This window comes from Nyctibius grandis, chromosome 1, assembly GCF_013368605.1.
Source record: "Nyctibius grandis isolate bNycGra1 chromosome 1, bNycGra1.pri, whole genome shotgun sequence".
Classification (NCBI taxonomy): Eukaryota; Metazoa; Chordata; class Aves; order Nyctibiiformes; family Nyctibiidae; genus Nyctibius; species Nyctibius grandis.
In genome coordinates, this window is record NC_090658.1 from 116,055,304 (window position 1) to 116,077,888 (window position 22,585).

General features: G+C 47.7%; 1 protein-coding gene across 1 annotated transcript in view; it reads left to right on the top strand.

Annotated features, from left to right (window-relative positions):
* The first annotated feature begins 3,024 nt into the window (after nucleotides 1–3,024).
* The window catches only part of GRHL1 (grainyhead like transcription factor 1), a 41,328-nt gene continuing 21,767 nt past the window's right edge, over nucleotides 3,025–22,585 (top strand). Inside the window, exons 1-8 of the mRNA XM_068406982.1 lie at nucleotides 3,025–3,044; nucleotides 6,772–6,958; nucleotides 9,981–10,051; nucleotides 11,565–11,955; nucleotides 12,734–12,810; nucleotides 13,645–13,801; nucleotides 14,281–14,392; nucleotides 15,372–15,466. Of these exons, the coding sequence (XP_068263083.1) occupies nucleotides 3,025–3,044; nucleotides 6,772–6,958; nucleotides 9,981–10,051; nucleotides 11,565–11,955; nucleotides 12,734–12,810; nucleotides 13,645–13,801; nucleotides 14,281–14,392; nucleotides 15,372–15,466 (1,110 nt within the window). The remainder of the gene's footprint in view (nucleotides 3,045–6,771; nucleotides 6,959–9,980; nucleotides 10,052–11,564; nucleotides 11,956–12,733; nucleotides 12,811–13,644; nucleotides 13,802–14,280; nucleotides 14,393–15,371; nucleotides 15,467–22,585) is intronic.

Below are 22,585 nucleotides of genomic sequence, written 5' to 3' on the forward strand. Positions count from 1 at the left end.
ATCAGCTTCGGGCTTACTTTTCTGGCTCTGTCGTCAGTGTCCACAGCCTTGTTGCAGAGAAGAAAAGCTTGCCTGGTGTGCTGTGTAATGGAAAGAAGTGTAGGAGATGCATTGCTGTCTGCGGCCTGGCCTTCGCGTCTTAGGGGTACAGATTAAGTAGAAAGTGTCTTGTTTTGACTCCCTGACGTGTTTTGTGAAATCAAAAGTACTGTTACAAACTTGATGCAACTTGTTTGTTTATTACACAGGTGTGAATGGCTAGTGCATGTAGATGATAATTATCGGGTATGAGATTTTAAAACCTTATTTGTTAGGTAAGTCATAACAGTAGCTAATCCTTGTTGAGAATAATTCCCAGTTTCTCTAGAGAGCCATGTCAAAAGAGAGTCTAGGAAGAGGTGCCAAGCACATTGAGACGGTGCTTGGCCAGGTGGTTGCAAATGGTGTCTGAGTTCGGTGGGGTTCATTTAAAAGGAAACGAGTATGTGAAGAAGGGAAGGAGAAGGCTGAAGGCAGGAGCGAGGCAGAGGGAAAGGTAAAGGCAAGGGCATGAGAGGTGGAGGAGAGCAGTGAGATCAAGGTGAAAGGGCTGAGCAAGGGAAGAAGTTGGAGCGAACGCCAGTCAGCGCAGGGCAAGGGAAGTCCTGCCAGAGCACTGCCACATCAGGCTGACATGGCTTTATGCCCGAGCCAAAGCTCTGCTAAATCCCTTTGTGCTTCTTGCTTGATTTTATTCAGTGATGATGAAACCCGGTTAGTGACATCACAAAAATACACCTACAAGTGGTGTTACAGAGTCTAGATTGTGACTGGCAGATTGGTCAGTGGTGTCACAATCCGGTGTTTATATCATTGTCTCCTGAATGTGGAAGTGATTGCTATGTTGATAACTTAAGTTTTCATTGGCACATCAGTCTGTTAAGAAAAGCTATCCCTTTTGCAGAGGGAACAGCTTTGCTTTGTTTGGAATAAAGTCATGGTAAATTCCAGTTAAGTAGAGGTACCAACTGTGGGACATTACTAAGATTTTAGCAATTCAGGTACAATGTAAACACGCAGCTGAACTTCAGCACGTACTGCATCTGGGTCACTTACAGCTACAGGGGAGTATTATGTGTTATTGTTAATGAAAAGTATGCATGTGTGCCAAAAAGCAGTGATTGTGTCTGCACATCCCAGAATTCTACGAACAGAAGCGGGGAGTGTGAGGAGCGAACAACACCTGAGAAAGTTAGCTGTCCTTTCCAATATTTGCAATTTTGAGCTGGTTTTGTAATTGGTATCAGAAACAAAACAAGTTATACTCATTTGGAAAAGTGTAACTTTTTGACATCTTAATGGGATGACAGTATTTTTTCATATGTGAGAGCAGATAGATTTTTTTCTACGTAATCTCAAATTAGATTTTTAAAATGGGTTAAAAATATAGAATACCTTTTATTGCACGTCATAAAGAACAATTTACATCAGTTCATTTCACTTTGTAGAGCAAGATCCTACTTCAGTGATGATAGTTATCTTTTGCCATCCTAATGGCAATGTTTGCAGATCCAAACAAAGCATTTTGTTTCTAGAATGCTAGTTGTAATCCAGTCAGAGGATATTAAGCAACTTCCAGGATTAGACCCTTAGTGAAAGTTTGTTCGCTTTAGTTTCATATTTCCTTCCATTGGCTGCTTGAATTGTCCTTCTATAATTTTGCATTGGAGTATATCCTGTACAAATAGGGAAGCGATTTTGACCTAGAAGGAGAGACCTCTTATTAGGGTGCATACTTTTAAATTACAGTACCTATCTGAAGCATCTTGACACATGATAGATAGCATTGTTGCTGTATGTGTTCGATTCAACTTGTTACTTAAACAAGCAACCTCCCATCCTTATTTCTCAAGGAGAAACTTAAGATCTTTCTGATTTAAGTTCATGCACGCCACTTTGGATATATCCAATGTATTTGTAACGTAGCTGCTGCTGTTAAACCAGGGGATTTAGATGCATTTCCAGCAGTAACTCCATGGTAAACCCCCCTTTCTCTCCAAACCCGGGTTCATCAGTGAGGCACGTGACGACGCTAAGATTCACTGTACTTTGGCAGCTGGCGCAGTGCTTGTGCAAATTAACGCGCCTTCTGTCGGTTTTAGACTTCCCTAAAAATGGCTTTAGTACGGGAAAAAGAAGTAAGGTTATAGGGGCTGGGAGAGGGAAAAGGGAAACCCATTTTTATTGCGAAATATATCCCGGGGTGCCTCCCGCGTACCCTTCCGTGAGTCCTAGCCCAGGGCCGGGGTCCCGTGAGGTGACACCGCGCTAAAGCGGCCCCGGGCCTTATGGGGAGCGGGACGGGCCGCTCGGGCAGCCCTCGCGTACCGCGGCCGGGAGAAGATGCGCTGGGGACTCCGGTGCAGACGCGGTGCCAGCGCCTTGGCCCCCGTGAACGCCGTACGTGCAGGGGGACAGGGAAAACCGGGGAAAAAAGGTTTTTTTTTTCCCCTCGGGAAAGCGGCCTTTGACAGCGAGGCGCGCTGCTGGGCGGGCTGGGGCGGGCGCCGGGCCACGGGGAGGCCCCCAGCCGCGGGAGAGCACCTTCCCCGCGAAGGTTTACTCGTCCCTTACTTGCCCCGTCCTCCGCGTTGTTACGAAGCGGCTGCGGCTCGTATCACCCGCTGCCCGGCCCGGCTGGGCTCAGCTCGGCCCTGCCCGACCCGGGCCCCGCGGGGCGCCCCAGCGCTGCCTCAGCCGCGGAGCCCCCCGTCCCCCGCGGAGCTCTGCACGGGGGTTGGCACCGCCCCCCCCGCGCCCGACCGCCCAATGGAGGCGCGGCGGCTCCGCCCCGCGGTCCGCGGCAGCCAATGGGAAGCGTCGCGCGGCGCCCGTCCACCTGCGGCAGCGGCAGCCACCTGAGCGGGCGAGAAAAGCCGACAAAACCCGTCGGTGCGGCGGGCTGCGCGCTCCTCTCTCCGCTCGCCCCCGCCTCGCCCTCCCGACCAGCCGGGCCAGTTCTGCCGCCCGCTGCCTCCGCCAGACATGACACAAGACTACGACAAGTGAGTGAGGCGGGGGGGTGAGAAGAACCGGGTCCGGTCCGACCGGTGCTGCCGCCCCTCCGGGGGGGGCTGCGGCGAGAGGGGCTCGCTGCCCGGGGCCCGCTCCCCTGTGGGGCCGGGCCGGGGGGAGCCGCTCTCGCAGAGGGCCCGCCCCCCTCCATCTTTTCGGAGGAGTATCCGGAGGCTGGGGCGGGGCGGTGCGAAATGGGGGGGGGTGAGCGAGCCCCGTGGGGGGTGAGCCCCGGGAGGGGGCCCGGCGGCGCAGCGGGGCGACCCCGGCGGCCACCCCGCCCCGGGAGGCGAGCGGCGAGGCAGGGCCGGCTTTGAAACCCGACACCCGCAGTGAGGCGTGGGTCAGCGCCGCCGCTGCCGTCCGCCCCCCGCCCCGCCGCGCCGCGCCTTAAATGCGGGCGGCGGCGGCGAGCGGGGCCGCGCTGTCGGGACGGAGCGGGCGCCGCCGCAGCGCCGGGCTGCCCCTCTGCCGGGGGCCGAGGGAGGCGGGCGGAGCCGCAGCGGCGGGCTGTCCCGGCCCCCGCCCCCGCCGGAGCCCCGCGCCGCTGCCGGGCGGCGGGAGCGGCCCCCATGGACTTCTACGAGGCGCATCCCTCCGGCAAGGTGGATTTCGGCAGGTGAGGGGGTCGGCGGGCACCCACCCGTGCCGGCAGCCGGGGGGGCTCTGGGGGAGGCTCGGCTGCAGCCACCTCGTACTGCGGAACCGGGTGTTGGAAGAGCTAAAACTGAGCTTAAGGCGTGTTTTCTGTAACTTCATCGTGTTGAATGCCGAGACTCTTCAGACGGATCCCTTGCCGTGTTCAGTGACTTGGGTTTATTTCTGCGCTTGTCACCGTGTCCGTCTGGAGACGGTGGCCGTGGACTCTGTGAGTGAGTAGAAAATGGGGTAACTCCGGGGTGATTTGAAGAACCGATTGTAAAATTCCTGTATTTTGAATGATCGGTGACTCAAATGCACTCATTTCCTAGGGAAAGCGTAGGATTTTTACCACAGGTTTTTGGTTGTTTTTTTTTTTTTAATATACTGCTTTCTAGAAAGAGGACTCTAATGCAGCAGCTCACTACCTTCACCCTGTGATTAGGATTTTTCATATTTTTTTTTACCTCTAATGACACTTAAAAGATGAGGCCATAGCAATTTAGGTACATGTGCTTCACTTTTCTGGCACGTAGAAGCTGGTGAAAGAAATCCTCTCTGCTGCCTCAGCATTAAAGGTGTGCTCGGTGCAAGCCCAGGGGTTAAGCACACTGCGGCCGAGGATTGCTTAGTGTCTCGGGTTAAATTGCACGATGAGGGAGAGAAAGGGCGAGTTTTGGATTGGTGAAATATGAAAGAATAGTTTCTGTGATCTGAACACCGAACATCGCAGGCTGCGGGATCCTCACAAGCAAAGAGAGAATCTACTTTTTGTAATACTCCTCTGCTTCCGTTTCGGTCAAGTAGAAAATAAAATTAAGAAATTATTAAAATTGCGGTAGGAAACTTACTCCCAGCCTTTACTGGACGCATCTACTACTTTGTGAGCAGATCCATGTGCCAGCAATCTTGAAACCTAAAACGCATGCAAAATAAATGTTTGCCTTCTCTTATTAATATGTTCTCATCTTCCTGAAAGAAGCTCTGGTTCTGTTAAGGGATTGAGTTACTGCCAAACCCTGTGCTTCTCTTGATAATTCTGCAGATAATTCTTTCTCCGCTGCTTTTAAGGGGGTAGGTTGCCTGTAGGGCAATGTGTGTTATATTTAGGTGTTGCAATGACAAAGAAATCACACAAAAATATGTAGTTTTTGCATTTGCTATGGTTCTGGTTAGTGGCTGATTTAGTTCTCAGTATTTTTGGTTCTCCCTTGGTTTTCTCTTTCCGTGTGAGCATTGTGTTGCTGGAAGGAATCAGCTTAGTGGTCTTGTGAGTTCCAGCAAAGCTGACTTAGCCCTTCAGCTTGGCAGGGATTGATCAAGTGAGCTGCACCCAGGCTACTTCAGTTGCCTTTTTCTTTACGAGTGACTTTAACTTGAGGACTTACCCCTTTGCTATGGATATTTGAGGTTTCTTTTATCGTATTGTATAAGACTAGGAGCTTGTACCATGTCCTTAAAGAAAATTCTGCTTTATCTTTTGTGCAATCTTTGATAGAAAGTGGATGTCCTCAATACTAAAGGTATCTGCGTTTTGGTACATTGCATTTTGGTATCTGCATCAATGTGTACACAAATATGTACACAGACCTAAAGAAAGGGCTTGGTGCAAGAGCTTGTCTTTTTTGTTGTTGTTGTTGTTGTTTGCTTTTTTCCAACTATGTAATACTGATTTATAGCCACAGAGTGCTCTTACAAATCCTGGAAACTCCCACTCGCTTTAAGCGTCTTCAGCTCGGCCAAGCTGTCCCACTGAGGCTCAGCAAGACTCCTTGTGTAACTGATAAAGGATCGAACACATAATTTGCAAAGCGCTTTGCAATCTTTTTGGTAGAAGGTGGTGATAAATGTAGGATACTGTTAAGCTGATTATAGTGATTAGAGTATTTCACAACTTTATATTTCACAACTTTCTGTATTTGTAGTATATTTCGATCTCTGAATGTGTCTGGGTACATAGATGAAAAGAATGCTTATCTACTGGGGAAGGGGTGTGATGGTGGTGGGAAGCAGCTTTTTGTGGGGTTTGGGGTTTTTTACTATTTATTTATTTTAAACTATTACCAATTCATTAAAAAAAATGCTGAATTTGGGATTATTTAAGAAAATAAAAAAGCTTCCCTTCTCTCCCTGACAATGTGCAGTAAAGTAATGTTATGCTTGTACTGGAAAGAAAACTGTTTGAACTGGTTTAAAAGTTAGATTTAAACACCATTAACTTGAACTGACTTGAAAGATGAAGCGTGTGTTTTACCAATAGAACCAAAATATATTAAGTTGTCTGAGCTGGTAGGACAGCATTTTCTACAGATGTCCCACTTTCACCTGTGGGCAGAAGGTCCAAGTTGTCTTGAGCTTTCTCCTTCCCAGCAATTACAAAATGTTCAGAGTAAATATAATTTTTCAGTATACTACAATGTCAAGGAGAAAAACCCAAGTTTTCTTCTTTTTTCCCTGTTATCTGTTGAGGGTGTTACAGGCTACTGTCATGGATTATTTCAGTGGTAACGAGGCAGCAAGTCTTTTGGCTTGCCTTGTCAGATAAATTCACTGCCAAATTGATTTCAGGTCCCTTTGACCAGTTTCCCTGTGTAGTCTATAACTAATCGGCAGCTTCTAGGTGGTGTTTTCGGATACGCTCTGAGAGCGAAGACGCCTTCTGAAAGCTCTGGGAGAAAGAGACGTTTCGTTAATTTACAATTTCTCGTCCCACGTGGGAACTGGAGCAGGTTGCCTCTCAGTAGTATTTTGTAGGTGGTAGGCCAGTAAGAGTGTGTAACTCTGTCTGGGTTGGATTCAAAGCGTGAGCAGGTCAGTTTTGCTCTTAAACGGCTTTGCAATTTTATATGGGCTGGTGTAATCCAGTTGAGTTTGGTCAAATTAACCCTGATTTACATTGAGCGTGAGTGAGATCAGAATTAGGTTTCTGGGCTTTTTGTGTTGACTAATCCTTGCAGTGCACTGAATCAGAATATGAACCCTGTGAAACTGGGGCAGGTAATTTAGAAGAACTTCAGGAATGTTTTTCATGTGTTCTAACAGGTGGCTTTTTTCTTTCTTCTTTTCTTATGATTCAAGTAAAAGACCCGTGTTGGTTCTTCAGAATGACTCTCTCTACTCTCAGAGACGTCCTTACACCAGTGAAGATGAGGCCTGGAAAACTTTTCTTGAAAATCCCCTTACAGCAGCTACCAAAGCTATGATGAGCATCAATGGTGATGAAGACAGCGCGGCTGCCCTTGGACTGCTGTATGATTACTACAAGGTAGATTGGTGTGGGTATGCTCTGGCAGCCAGCGGAGCTCTTGTTCCACTTGTGGAAAAGGTGTCATTTGCTAGAGGATTTTACAGAAGCCATGAATAAATCATGAGGACATTAAACTATGTGGTTTTAGAATTGAAAAAATTCCATGTCCCTTTTTCTGAAAATTGATTTATTTTTAGCTCGGTAAAATAAGATCCCCTGGATCTTAATGTAATGAGTCAAAACTTGAGTAACACTTTGCCTATCGACTCAAGGTTCTGCAGGAGGCAATGTATTCCAGAAATAGTCATGAAGAACAAGAGTTTGGAGCATGTCTGTGTCTGAATGTAAATACACGTGGAGAAGGAAACTTCTCTCCTTTTGCTCATGCGATCCCTCTTGTGGTGGGGCCATTGGCTTTTGCTGAGGCTTTGATGTGCTACCTTAATATCAGCTGATACTAAGCTATAACTACAGATTTTTGGTGGTGCGTAGGGTGGAAATGTCTGCCTGAAGGAGCTGCTTTCTGCATCCCTCTAACCTTCAGTGAGCTTCAGTAGTCTGTTAATTACCTTCCCCAGCATTCATGGTCTTCTCAGAGACATGTGCCTTCCTAGGTGCTCACGGGTGAATTGAACGCAGTCAAACAGACAACCTTCTGATTTGTGTGGAATACGTTTTGCTGAGCTTTCTTTCCTAAATACCAGAAGTCTAAGCCAGGGTAGTTATCTCTGGTCCATGCCAATGGAGACCAGCAGGCATTTCCAGGCAGGGAGGCATCCTGCTTGTGTTAGACGCCTGCGTTAGTGGCCTGGCTCACCGGGTGGAGATGCTGTTTTTTCCTTGCTGAGCGTGCAGGGAAGCCGGGAGGCTGACTTGGCTCCCATGCCTGACATTTTGGCTAGTGTCTTTTAACAGCAATGAGTGCAATTGCCAGCCTCGGTATGTTCTTCAAGCTCACAGACAGGTTACCTTGTAGATGCAAAATCCTTTCCTGCCCTTTTAAGAGTTGAACGTGTCTTATGTATAAAAATATTCTTGTAATGCTTAATATGGAGATTAGCACTCCACACACACACACACACACACACCAAAATGCCACAAACTCACTGATGTGGATGTTATTCAGCTGATTTTGTGAGAAAACTGCCTTTCTGCTCTGTGCCTGTGCTTGCTATGCTTTTGTGAAAAGAAAAAAACAAACCCCAACACTTTCACCAGAACGATTTTAATCCACAAAATCGATTTTGATTTCTAAACCTGTAGATTACAAAGAGAATGTTGATGTTGATCCTTCACGCTTGGCAAAGCAGAAGGGATTTGCTGTGCATTAATGTGTAATTTGGGGTTTCCTCTTATGTTTGGGTATCCGTGGGTGTACAGAAAAATTGGTGGAAGCACAGGTATGCTGCACACTTGGGTGAAGCAAAACAGTTAGAGGTTGAAAGATTTATTGAGGGCTGTTACGAAGTAATGCTAGAGGGATGACGTCTAGGCAGTTCTAATACACCTCCTCTGTAATATTAAAGGCAGCTGATGAGATCACCTTCATATTAAAAAAACCCCAAAACAACAAAACCAAACAACTCTCAAGTTTTCTTCCATTTGGCTAATGGGCTACCCTGATAGCTCAACCGTGGTTGATAATGGAAACAAATTTTTGATTATAATCTAGAGTTTAGGAGTGTTGGACCTAAGGCCAAGCGGAGCTTGGAAGACCCATGTTTTTCAGAGACTACTTAGCATCAGCCTTCTAGCAGTCTCCAGCTAGATGTTCTTCAAATTTTGCTGATTACCATGGGAAATCCAACAATTCTGGTGTTATTGGAGGTGCCAGGTTATGTGGAAGAGCCAGGACTTAAGTTTTAGTTGGGGGTTGTTTAGAGAAGTATGCTTTTTGTGCAGGTATGCCATCAGCCTTTGAGTTAGCAGTAAAGCAGTGGTTCCCCACATTGCCCCCAGGCTGGCAAACACAGGCAGTATCTGAGCAGGCTTCAGTGAAGGAAGGTGGTGGCAGTTTAGTCCTCCTTACACTGCAAAGTGTTTGCTCATTCAGGAGGTGTGTTGAGGGTGACAGAATTCCTGGGCACCACATGTGCGTTTGCAGAGGGGCTTGTGTGGACTTGCTGCGTGGTTGAGGAGACCTGAGCACCACAGGCTTGTGTTAGTGGTGGTGAGAGCTGTTTGGGTCACTGGGGCACAGGCTGCATGCTCTGGTGACTGAGCTGCTGCAGATCAAAGAGTTCACCACCTTCTGTATGCCTTGGCCTTGCAGCACAGCCAGGAAAATGGCACGTGTCTGTCTGTGAACCAGGTGGCTTGTTGCGGTGTGTGATGTCTTCAGGGCAAATCCTATCCATGGCATAAAATACGAGGAGCAGTATTGAGCTGTCTTAAATCCAGAGCACTGGTGGTTACCTTTTGTTTATAGAAGACTTAATACGGTTTGGGCCAGTGTGTTGTATGTGGCCATGCACAAAAAGGAGCTGTAGCATCCCAGTACCCTTACTGGACCTGGTCTTCCCATATCCCCTGGTCTCTGAGGAGAAAGGAAAGCCTCGAGTGGTCTTTGAGGTAGTGGCCTAGAGAGCACATGTTCTTGGGGAAGGGGCTGTGGAGCAGTGTCCGTTCACAAGCCTTGAGCTCATCCAGCAAGCTGAACTCTGCCAGCCTTCAGAGGAGAAAACCTGCTCTGTCAGCGCAAACCCTGGGGGCTTTCCTCCTGGTCCTGTTCACCCCGCTGCTGGTGCTCCAGCCAGGGATGGCCAGTTTTCTGCACTGGTTTTCCTACCGCCTGGCGCTGGCAGGAGCCCAGGGCTGGCACAGGTGGCCAGGTTGGCTACACGGGGATCTGTGGGGCATCGCCTGGGGCAGGCCTGGCATCCCAAAGCCACGTGAACATTGGTCAAGCTGCAAAGCTAATGACTGGTATCAGAGAGCGATGCTTTCTTAATTTCACCAAATGGCTGTGGGTTGTTTTTGTTTTTTTTTTTTTTTGGTATGGGATGAAGAATGCAATTATAGTATGTCTTGTATTTCACAGGTTCCAAGGGAGAGGAGATCTTCGACAGCTAAACCAGAGGTAGAACATCCTGACCAAGACCATAGCAAAAGGTACTAGTTTTTGTTATTGCGTGTCTGCTTGTCTCCCTTCCCTCCTAGGCCACCAAACCTGCTGAAGAAGAGCAACTTGCTGCACTGCAGTTTTGTGCTGGAAGAGAGAGAAATTGTTTGCCTTTACTCTGTGCCCCAAATTCCTGTGCTGCCCCATAAACAGGATGGGGATTGGACCATGGTGTGGAGAGCCGAGTCCCAAACTGCTTCTCATCGCCATCCGTCTGCTTTCTATGTACTGGTGTCATACAGTTAGCGTAGCAAAAGCTGCTCTCTTTAACACTAGGCACAGCCTGGTAGCGCAGGCACCCCTTCCCAAGGCTGCGGAGGTGACTGGTGACTCTTTTATTTTTGCATGCGGTTGCCTCAGTTGCTCACTGCTGATTTTGTTCTCAGGCACCAGCAGCATTGCTTCTTCATGCATGGGCTGATAGGGAAGGACTTCAAAGTGCTTGTGATTTAGTTTTGGTTTTGTATTGTTTGTGGGCTTCTTTTGTATCCTCTGGAACTCCTTTCTTTCTTCCTCTTCCTGCCTTCCCTCTCTTGCGCCGCCCAAGCAGAAGATGATACTGATTAAGTAAATATTACGAATACGAGGTTCATTCAAGCCAGGCTTCCACTCCTCCTACCATCCTCTTGCTTTGGACAGACTTGAATGCTTTAAGGACTCGAGGTGAGGTTTTGTGGTCTGGCTGAGCCGGTTGAATGACTTGTTGAGAAGAGCAGTCCGTGTTCCCCCTGCTCCCCTCATACCAGCTCTGGTCTTACACTGACACATAACCTATCAGGAAAAAAAAAAGTGGCTAGTTTTCTGCCAGTGGAACAAGCCAAACTGGCCTACCAAGCAGATGGGGGAGCATCAGAATTGGTGCAAAGGAGAAGGCAGGACCATGTAGTGGGGAGGGAGAAAGGGAGGGCAGGCTGACTTAGTGGCTACTAGCTATGAGGTCAGCTCAGCCACAGATCTCTGTGTCGTCCTGGCAGAAATGAGTGTGGTGGGGTGGAGAGTGTGAAGTTATGCAAACCACTCTAGGGAGCCTCGGTGTGGATTTTCTCGGGGGTTTGTGCATGAAAGAGGGGTGTAATTTCCCTATTAGTGCTTCCTGGCTGTTGCGCAGTCTTAGGGCAGAGGAGCAGCAACCTTGCTCCCAGTCCTTCTCCATCCACCAAAGAGCAGTTTCATGGAGCCTGCATGTGCCGGATGTGTGGTGGGAAGGTCCTCAGAGCGCTTAGTTTTGGACCACTGTTTTCCAAGCAGTGAGGACCTGGGCTGTGAGCTCTCGCCCTTTGCTCCAGGGTAATTCATCTCCAAGGTGGGGTTGTTAGCAGTGGGTGAGGTTTCTTTTTGAATGAGTTTCTCAGCTTTTCAGGTTAGGATTGAGCTGTTCTGCACAAGCAGGAGAGTTGGTATCAGCTATCCTTGTCCAAAAGGCTGGGAAGTATTTCTAGCTCTTGTTTAATGAGAAAATGAGCTGTGTAATTTATGCATGATTTTTTTCTTTGTCCTTTAAAGGAACAGCATCCCAAATGTAACAGAACAGCCACTCATTTCTGCTGGAGAAAACAGAGTCCAGGTTCTGAAAAATGTGCCTTTCAATATTGTTCTTCCACACACACCCCAGATGGGCATGGACAAGAGAGGCCACCTTACAACCCCTGACACGACGGTCACTGTTTCAATTGCCACGATGCCCACCCATTCCATCAAAACGGAGACGCAGCCCCATGGCTTTGCGGTGGGCATCCCACCAAGTGTCTACCACCCTGAGCCCCCGGAGCGGGTGGTGGTCTTCGACAGGAACCTCAATCCTGACCAGTTCAGTTCCAACACCCAGCCTCAGAACTCCCAGAGGCGAACGCCGGACTCCACCTTCTCGGAGACTTTCAAGGAGGGCGTGCAAGAGGTACCAAAAGAGGCAGTCGCTGTGTGTGTGTGTCTTGATCTGGATGGAGAAATCCAGTTCCGTCTTTAATTGTTCTTGTTATGTGAGCCAGAAATCTGTCTGGTGAACTAGAAATAAAAGACTTTCTGAGAAAGATGCTTAAGTATAACTTAGTAAATAAAATCTACACAACATGAAATCATTATCAAAAGCAAATGACTAATCTTACTAGTGACAGAGCCTTTGGCTTGCGGAGTGTGGAAATAGTTATCTCGATCCACAGCACTGGGCTAGATTTTGCAAGAGTTCAGCACTCCGCGGTGCCTTTGCAGGTACTGAAGTGAAGTGACTCTGTAAGCTTCCTAACTGCCAGTTTCTAGGCGTGGTGTGTGTCAGTGGAAAACAGTCAGTTTATTTAGGGGCCTGGAGTGAGAGTTGGATGAAAATTCGTGGTTTTTGTTATGGTATCAACTGAAAAGAGAGTAGCCATGTTTTGATTTTTAAGCCAGGCCTCAAGGAACTGTGTAGCTATACCCTTTCTTTGAGATTTGGGAAAGGTTTAAAATGTTGCTCTAAGCTGACTCAGAAGTCTTGTGAGATGTTGTGCTTAGTTGACACCCAAAAGTTTTGGATTAAATCCCTGCTCAAGTGTCCTGTTTATACAGACCAAAAATCAGTTGTTATCTGATGATAAATTTGCCTGCCAGAAATTCTGTGGTAAAGAGTATCTGTTTAATCTTGACTTTTCTTGTTGCTGCTGTGTTAATTGTTATGTTGTTTTGTTTTGTGTCTACCCTAGGTTTTCTTTCCTACCGAACTGAATCTCCGGATGGCCAACATGAATTCAGAAGATTATGTTTTTGACAGCATTTCTGGGTAATGCTTTAAGGCCCCCGTTTGCCCATATGCTCCCGTTCTCTTACAGTTGTCCACGAGCAAACAGGACAGCGCGTGCCCTTCTGTGCCAAGTCTCTGTCAGGCACTGGGGGGGCCTGTGGATCTCAAAACCACAACAGTGTCTGCTCATTTGAATTTCACAGTTGAAAATCCTACCTGTACCTTTAAGGAAAACTACTTTAAGGAAAACTGCCTGCAGGTTGGAAATACCACCCACTTTCAGTCGTTGTCCTTGTGCCGACTCCCTGTCCCATGTGAAGATGCAGATGTGCAGATGTTGTCTGTCAGCTCTGCAGTGGTATCAGAGCTGGCTTGCTGCTGTGTCCCCATCCCTGGCCTGCTTGCCTTGCACTCTCCCTGTTGGAAATCTACAGCTGAAATAGGAAGCATGAAACTCATCTGAACTCCAAGGGAGGAGCATAAACTAGTTGTTTGGTTAGCTGCAGTTGACCAAGAGGGAAGAGGAGAAGACTGTGGCCACTGATTGACTTATTAGCTTGTGAATTTTAATTTAATTGCTAATAGATAACTTTTCTGTTCCATGGGAGCAGCTTGCTGCTCTCAGCCTGAATAGGGAGCTTCCAGTCTTGCCTGCTGATGCGTCTTGGGATTTAGCTTGCCAAGAACTTCTCTTAAATGTTCATTCATGAAGGAAATGGTTGAAAAAGGGGCTTATCCTGTTTTCCAACTTCCTTGCCTGTTGGTGGCTTAGTGAGTCAACTAACAACTTTGGAATTTCTCCAGATTGTGTAGAATGTTTAATCAGCTTTCCAGGAAAATGCCTTAGCAATCACTGCCCTCTTTGCTCTGTAGGAATAACTTTGAATACACTCTGGAAGCCTCCAAGTCCCTCCGACAGAAACCTGGGGACAGCACGATGACTTACCTGAATAAGGGACAATTTTACCCGATCACACTGAAAGAAGTCAGCAGCAGTGAAGGAATCCATCACCCCATCAGTAAAGTCCGAGTGAGTGGCAGCTCTTGTGGTTTCTTGGGAAAGAGGGTGTGTCCAAAGGTAAACTCTCCCAAAGTGCAGTAATCTAAACCAGAGCATCAGCACTAAGGCCAGCTTACCTGCTCTCTTACGTCAGTGTTCCTCTGCTGTCCACCTACTTCCAGACCAACCCATCCTGGCTCAGTCTGTTAAGAAGTGGTGTCAGCACTTGTGTAAAGGTGATGCAACACCTGGAATGAGATCCTTGAACTCCAGTGAGGAGAGCAGTTCTGCTCATCTCTGTTTATGACCCAGGAAGTGCTGCTGTCTGCCTTCCTGTTTGGCAGTGGTGTGCCAGGTGTACTGCAGTGCCTCAAGTTGGAAAGCCTAAAGCAGAAAACCTGATACCAGGGAGAACTTCCAAAACAAATGTACTCTGAGGCCTTTTCTCTCTCAGGTGTTTGCATTTTATTTTTTTTTTTTTTTAATCTTACCTCCTCCTCACCTTTCAGAGTGTCATCATGGTCGTGTTTGCTGAAGACAAAACAAGAGAAGATCAGCTCAGGCACTGGAAATACTGGCACTCAAGACAGCACACGGCCAAACAAAGATGCATTGACATAGGTAAGGAACACTCTCATTGCTGATGTCAAACTCCAAACCTAATTCCTTGGCAAGGTCTGGTTTTTCTGCTAAAGCTTTGTTATTTTAAGGAACCTTTGAATCACGCTCTCTGCTATCCACAGCTTTGCTGAAAGCCCAGAGAGAGCTTTTGATTGCTTAGAGCTAGTGCTGTAGTTTGTAGGGCTCATTAAAGGGGCTGATTTCTGGAGGGTTTGTTTGGTTGGTGAGCAGGCTGGGTTTGGGGTTTTGCATTGGGGGATCTAACACCCACCTTCAAACTACAGTTGCTTTGGCATATCCTGGTGCTTGTAGCTAAATCGCAGCTTTTAGGCTCTGTGGCTGTACTAAATACTGTGTTTCTCCAAAGCACAAGATCCTCGTAGAAATACCTCGACACTAGTGATCCTCCTTCCTGTAGCTTTGCTCACAACTGGTCTTTGGTACATGTAAAAAAAGAAAACACGGCGAATTTCCACTTGCCTCCAGTCAAGGCTGGGGCTGGCTGGCTTCCAGCCTTCTCTGGCTGAAGGCTGGGTTGTACTCCTAGTCCCTTCCTTCTGTGAATAAAAGCAAGGATTAATCACTTGGCACTTAAAGCAGACGCGCATGCAAATCTTTGTTTGTTATTGAAGGAGTTTTATTGAGAGCTTATGCCCTTGCCGTATGGGGTAGAGTTTCCTGCACATTGCAGGCTATGGTGCAGGACATGCGATATTTGGGATGTCTGCTTTTCTCATTGGAGTTTCTAGTTTGGAATTTCTGCTGAGTCCCTCATTTTTCTCCTTCCTCCTGTTTGTTGTTTTTCTGTTTTTGTATGAGAACCATTTCCAGCCTCCTTAACGATCTAGTCTTAAGTACGGTTCAGCTTCCTTTGCCCCCAGGGGGTTGCTGGGGAGTTGCAGTTTCTGGCTTCTTGTGTGATTAAGGACTCCAGATGGTACCCCTCTTCCTCTCTGTCATGCATCCTTCTTTCTAACAGCTGACTACAAGGAGAGCTTCAACACCATCAGTAACATTGAGGAGATCGCATATAATGCCATATCCTTCACTTGGGACATCAACGAGGAAGCAAAGGTTTGTGACCATGATTATATTTCCTGTCCTTTTAGCAGATTCGGGGGCTGGGGGAGGGGAAGGGTGTGTGGCCTACCTGGTGATTAGCGTGTAACAAGTTTGTTTACGCTCTTACATTAGGCAAAACCTTCTGGCTATTTCTTAAGAGGGTTTGCATGTGCAACCGCGGAGAGCTTTGCAGCTGCTTTAAGGTTCTTGGCAGAACTGCCTACCTGACAGACAAGTACTGACAAAAGGAAGTGCCGAGCGTTTCCAGAGCAGATGAAGTGGCGCGGGAGGTGTGATGGAGCATAGCTGGGCTTGGCAGGGAGCACAGTCTCTTGGAGGATCCTGGTGGGAGGTGGGGGCAGCTTCTGAGGGAGTTAAGGCTGTGGCAATGGGCTTGCCTTTAGCAGAAGAGAGAGTAGATGCTGCCGTTTTGCTCCCAAAACATGAATTGCTGAAACGGTGGATCCCAACAGCCAGCGACCTATTTCAAGTTAGAACAGCCTCCTGGTGAACTCTGGTTTGATCTTTTTTCAGAACTGTAGGCACCATGGTAGGCACGTAAGTATGGGCAGCTTCCCTAGCTAGTAGCTAACTGCAGCTATTTGAAGCCGCTCCAGCTTTTGAAAAAGGCCTGTGTATCTTCTCGGTGCCAGGACAGCAGGTCGGAGAGTGGAGTCTCGTCCATTCCAAAGGCATTTCCCACCAGTTTGTTGTTGGAGTCAAAGTACAGGAGTTTTCGTCGGAGAGTGTTTTTTACTGCCTGGCTTTTATTAAAAACTGGGAACGGTTTCCTTCAGTTCTTGGAGGCTGGCTGTTCCCTTGCTAGTATGTCATGTGCTAGTCACCACTGTCATGGGGAAAACCACTGGTTGCTGCAGAGTGCCATGTCTAGGGAGAGCCTAGCTTGAGGGACATAAGAGCTCTCAGCAGAGAATATAAAGGTCCTTCTCTGGAGCTGTGTGTGCCACTGTGCTCTGCAGGAGGCACAAGGGATGGTGTCACTCCACAGACCTTGCTGTCACCATGAGCTTTGCTCTGTGCTGCACAGGGGCTTCAGACAAAAGAGACAGGGAGAGGTTGTGTGGGGGCTGTGGTTGGGTTTCAGCTCTGTGGGAGGTTTGGGGCACTTGGCAGGCAGCAGTAAGGAGCTGTGTGTGCTGCTGAGGAGAGAAAGTGCTGCCTTGCAGCATGCATGACACTACTTTTGAGGCTGGTGTTGGGTGCCAGGCTTCCCTGTTCACCAGATTCGGCTGCTTGCTTTGGCTTCAGTCAGGTTGAGAGGGATGGCAGGGAGGACCTTACTTGCTGGCGGATGCTAAAAGGCTGATGTGATTTTTGAAGCATGAAGCACTTTGCTGTGTGAACAAACAGATGAAGCTTCAGAAGGGCTGTCAAAAGGAGGCAGGAAGTATTCCCAGAATGGTATCCTGCTGCCATAGCCAGTCTGACATAGTCCCATTCAAGGAACTCAGGTCATCTGTGGCTGCCCCAAGGAAAGCCATCCCTTCGCATGTGTCAATGGTTGGATTTCTCCATTTGTCAATGGTTGGATTTCTCACCAGTAGAGCTGCAGTTCTTTCTCAACTCCTGTGATCTTATCAGGAGATGTCTGAGCCAATTTCAACAATTTTTATTGCATGGTTCATTTACCTTGCATGCTCTCTCTCTCTGTCTTTTATTTTTCTTTTCTCCCCCCACTCCTACCCTCCTAATACTCTTGAGGTATATGAAGAGAGCAGGGAATAAAGAGAGATGAGTTTCTGATGCTACAGAAAGTCCTCCACAGTAATAAATACAGTGTCTTATGTTTAATAACAGCAGCAGTGTTGCATAGATGATATGTTTAACCAGCCAGCAAGCCTTGATTATTAGAAACTTGCTTCCTGAGCCCTGGAGTTACCTGGACCAGAGCCAGGTGATTCTTCTAGGGTTACTGCTTCTCCCACTTTCCCTCTTACTCTTGCTCCCAGTTTGCTGTGGGAATGATTTGGTCCCATGCAGAGGTGTCAAACAGGAGGTGATGAGGCTCTGCGTCTGGGTTTTTTGATGTGATTACTCATTTAGGCACCCAGAGCTCTGTGTGTGTGTCAGATTTAAGGGAGAAATAGTGTATTATCACAAGAAGTTGTCCCTAGCAGCTCTGGGACCAGGTACTTGCCCTTCTTGTGCTAGCCCTCGTTGGGGGGATGTACAGAAATATCAGACCTCTGCTGCTTTGTTTGTGCAGGAGGGTGTCACCTGCCTGAGAGTGCTTTGCCAGTTCCCTTGGAGCACTTTGGGATTTTGTAAAATACAGCTTTCTGGTGAAGAAACGCTGTTTTCAGGCAATGCGAGTCATGTGCTCACTCTGTAGCAAGGAAAATGTGTGTATTTTGCAGCTGCAGAGTTTGGGGGGTGGAAAGGATGTTTGAGATGCCGTCAGCAACCAGTATTTCCCAGTCATGTTGTGCTGGGAGAGCTGAGGGTAATGCCAGGGCTTTGGACGTTGGGTGCAGCAGGCAGGTCTGGCTCTGCACGGATGGAGTTGTCACACTGACTGCATGGGCGTGCTGTTTTGAGCCCGTGTGTGTAGAAACGAGGAGTATCTCATGCGTGACAGACACTTCCCACTCTGGGACCAGGCGGTGTCCATGGGTTTCGGAGCAAATGCTGCACGTTTTTTTCTGGCAGCTCCTTTCTGCCCTCTTCTGTTGCTTTGGGACATGACAGGAGCTGCTAGAAGCAAGCCACTATGGAATAGTGGTGGGTTAAGTATTCTCTGAGTGTGTTCAAGCTGGAAAAGGACCTAGGGTCCAAAGCCTCCTTGCTTTGAGACAGTGAAGGGAGCTGAGTGTGGGGAGGAAGAGACAGACTTGCCCCGAAGTGGTGCTCCTGAGGCTGAAAGGACAGGGTAGAAAGATTGACAGGAGACACTGTGGACTGGGAAAGTGTTGATTCTGATGGGCTTCCAGGCATCCGTGTTAGAGGTGAGGTCTGACTCCACCACCTGACAGATCAGGGGAGGGGAAGAATTGGATGAGGAGGCAATCATGCTTTGTGAGGAGACAGAGGGACATGGTGAGCTGGGAAATTAGTTGATAAACTGTTGAATTGGATATTTAGGAAAGCCAGCGCACCTACTCAGTCAGGAGCCCATCCTGGTTGGGTGGAAGCATGGTCTGATGAGTCTGACAAAGATGTGTAGCTGATACTCACTTGCATGCAACAGGTAATGCTGGAGTTACCCTGAGGCTTGTGGAGACTTCAAACAGTTTCCCACCCTGTCCCGGACGTCTGCTGTGTTGGGCAGACAGTCAAGGTGGGGTTCTTCTCCTGCAAACAGCTTTTAGATGTCTGAACACAAGCTCGTCATCTTTTGCTTCTATGACTTCATTAGGACAGGATGTCTAGAGCTGGGATGGAGCTTTCTCTGGAGGTGCCTGCCCCTCCTCATTGACTGAGCAGGCTTGGCTATCTTTAAAATCAGGGGATTTTAAAGGTAAATAAGAGAAATCCTGTCCTTGCTGTCCTTTTTACGTGTTTGTATGTCAATCAGAAGCAGCATTTGTAGGTTCAGGTCATGAAACTTTTTGTCATGAGTTTTTGAGGCTGGGAACTATCTCTTCCCAGGTCTGTACAGCACGCCCAGTTCTCGTTCTCTTGGTTGATACCCGTTAGAGGTTTTCTAATGAAAATTACCACCGCATGCATGGTTAAATGCACATGTCTTTCGAGTGTTTCCTGCTACTCTATTCATAATGTTGGCCATTGTCCTGTTACCTCTGTTGTGTTACCCATTAGGCTGTGAAGCAAATTCTCTGTCCCTTAACTCTGGCTTGGGGACATGGCCTGCTCTCAGGTCAGTGGCAGCTGAACAATCTGGACAGATTGTTTTCCCCAGGGATAACTGGCTTTGCTGGATCCCGCTTTGCTCAAATTCCATCTGAGCTCGTGCCTGGTGGAACAGGAAGGTTGGGGCATCATGTCTGAACAGGGCGAGTTCTCTGCACGGTGATCGCAAGAGCCCATTTGTGTAGTCCTAACAGTGCAAGGACCCTGCTGTTGCGCTGGGGCACCCCTTCTACGCTTGCCAGCGGGTCCCTTCTGAAACGTAGTGTTGCTTCCAGAAGCTCCCAGAGAAGGGCCCCCATGGAGGTCTTCTGTCTGGCTTGCTTTAGGTTAGATGGTGGGACTGTAGCCAAAAATGATGTCATGCACATTAAGGCCTCTATTGTCCTCCCACTCCTTCCCTCAAAAAAAAAAAAAAAGCTTTGTAAGCTGGATGCTCTGTGTGAAAAGACCCATTCTACTAAAGAGGGATACATGGTGAGGGTGTAACAGGCATTTTGAGCTGGGGAATATCACGGTAGGGCTTTTTGCTGTCCTTCCACCAAAGGGAAGGTGCTGTGGTATCTTAAGTGACACCCTGAATGACAGAGCAATTAAACAATGCTTTTTTTTTTTTTTTTGTCCAAGAAAGGTGTAATGGTCCTGTATTAAGGTAATTTGTGGCTAATTTGAGTTCTCCTTTTGCAATAGCAGATTGGGCAACAAGGGTGGTCTTCTGGCAGATCCTCTTGTGTGTTGACTGAAGTTCTTGGGCAGGATGTTTTGTTCAGATGAGCTCAATTTTTGGAGAGGGTGGATCTCTTGCTACAACTTGAAATAAGGCTGGGGTGTACACCACTGATTTATTTTAAGAGTTTGTTCTAGCATAATCCTCACTTGGTGTTCACTGTAGGAAGAACTTCAACTTTTTTGATTGATGAATATTACATGCATTTATATGGATGCCATTGTAATGAAACAGCAATCATATGCCTCATTAAAGAAGGTGTTGCCACCTTCAGCAGCATTGAGGAGGTACAGGTTTGGCTAGTTGGAAATGAAACTATGAAATGTGATGAGTCAAACATACTTAAAGGAAAGAGATTGGTTTCAAGCCAAGGCTGCAGTCCACAAGTACTTTGAGGCACAAGTACACACAGCCTTTGGAGCAGTGACATAGGAAAGTCATAGCAAGTACTGCTTACCTGCCTCTTAATGCAGACCTCTCCCTACTCTGTCCTGGGTTTTCTTAAAAACAAGCATGTGTTGCCCTTGATTTTAAGCGTTGCAAATTAGAAGCATGTTTTCAAATCACGGTTTTTCTTCAGAACGTGGTGTCCCAAACTCCAGCATCCATCTGGTCTTCCAACTAACTATGGTGCTCACAGTGTGTTGCCTAAAGCTGAAAAGAAAATCTTCCTGATGTTAGCTTTTCTATAGAGAAAACTGGGAGGTGGTGTTTTTTTTTTCCTTTTCTCCATTCATTTTGTACCTGATGGCAACACTTCCTTTTCAGCCATTTTTATGCCTTTGTAGACTTAATTATTTCAGTTTTGTGTTGTTTTGTTTGTTTGTATGGGGAATTTGGTTTGTTGTTCATTTTGGGGGGTGGGTTGTTTTTTTTGGGGGTGGCTTTTTGGGTTTGTGTTTTTTACATATTGCAACTTTTTTGCCAAACTGCTGTTTTTACTTTCTTTCCAACCAACCCAACAAAACCTAACACCTGGCCCCACGCCTTTTTCTTATCAGAGTGTGGGGTGGGAGGAAGCATTGGTAGGACTGGGAACTTCCATCCCTGGGTTTCCCACGTGTTGCAAGCTGACACTTTGTATTTCCTTGCCTCAGAACAGGTTGGAATAACAATCAGTGTTGCTCTTTGTGAGCAGGAATATGTATTTTCCTTTCATTACCATTAATTTTTGTTTTGTTGATGGAATGAACTTGCTAGGAGGATGTTCTCTTATCCGGGGCTGGGTCGTATTTCCCACTCTGCATTCCTTGGCGTGGTGTGGGACCCGCCATGTGTTTTGTGTCAGTCACCCAAATTGGGCTTGGTAAGTTTGAATGCAAACTAACTTCCCCAGGCTGCGAGCAGGACGGTGCTGGGTCTGGCTGAGTGGAGCTGGAACGGATGCGGCCCTATCGCACATCTGCCAGACAAGCCTTATTTGGAGCATCCGATCCCAAAGGCAGGAGGTGGCTGGGGAGCCCACAGGTGCATGAGTTGCCCAATTTTTTTTCTCTCTCTTTCCTGGCTTGCCTCCTGCTGATGCAAAACCTGTGGTGCATGTGGGAGGTGAAGAAACGAATGTGAGAGCAGTAAGATTAGCCACCTCTCAGGTGATCTGTACCAAGCTGGGTTTTTTTTTTTTTGCTTTCTTTTAAAGTCAGAGCAGTCTTTCCAGCGCTGCTTTCTTAGGACAGGCCTTCGTGGATGTGTGCAGGCAGACCTGTGCTTGCCCTGCCTGCCCGTGACCCAGTGCCGATCCTGGAAGCCACGCAGCTACGTTAGCCCAGCGCGGTGCCCAGGCTGACAGCTCTGCCTCTCAGAAGGGCTTGGAGCTGCGCTGGTCTAATTTGTAAGGCTTTTGGGCTCGAGGTGATTTGCGTCCAGCCAGCTCACAGCACAGATGAAGCACGTGAAGGCCTATCTAGTACACAACTATGTGGACAAATCTTTAGAAAAGACCCTTTGTTTTTCCCTGTTATGTGTGTATTTGTCCAAGCCTTTAGAGAAACCATGTGCTTTCAGCCACCAGCACTTAAATAACAACCTTTGAGCTTCCGGGTAATTTTTCTTTAGTGGAGGGCTGATAAATGAGTTGTTTGTGGAATTTGGGCCTAGGGCTGCTCCTTCAGCTAGCCAGCAAGGAGTGCTGTGGCCACATGGCTGCATACCCCTGAACTGCACACACATCTGTGGGAGACCAAGCAACTTGGTAGCTGCTGGGCTGTGCGTTGACATTCCCAGAATTCCTGCTGGCAGCCGGCATGGGGAGCGGCTGTGTCCTGGCGATGACGATGGCTGCATAGCTTCCTGCTGCCTGGTGTTGGATGGTGTATGTCTTGGTCTCAGAGGGAGTCGGTGCAGGTGGAGGAGGAGAGAGTTGGTTTGTGTCCTCTGGTCCATACCAAAGTCCTTTTATTTAGGTCTGATGGATCCTTTACCTTACTCGTTCCTTTAGTTTTTAATCTGCTGTTGTAGCCTCAAAGGCTTCTCTTCATGTCAGTTTGGCTGAGGATTTCTATGACCCTTTGTCCTGCAAAAATGAAAATAATACATAGATCACGTCATCTCTGCAGCGACTGCTGCCCTCCCCAGCC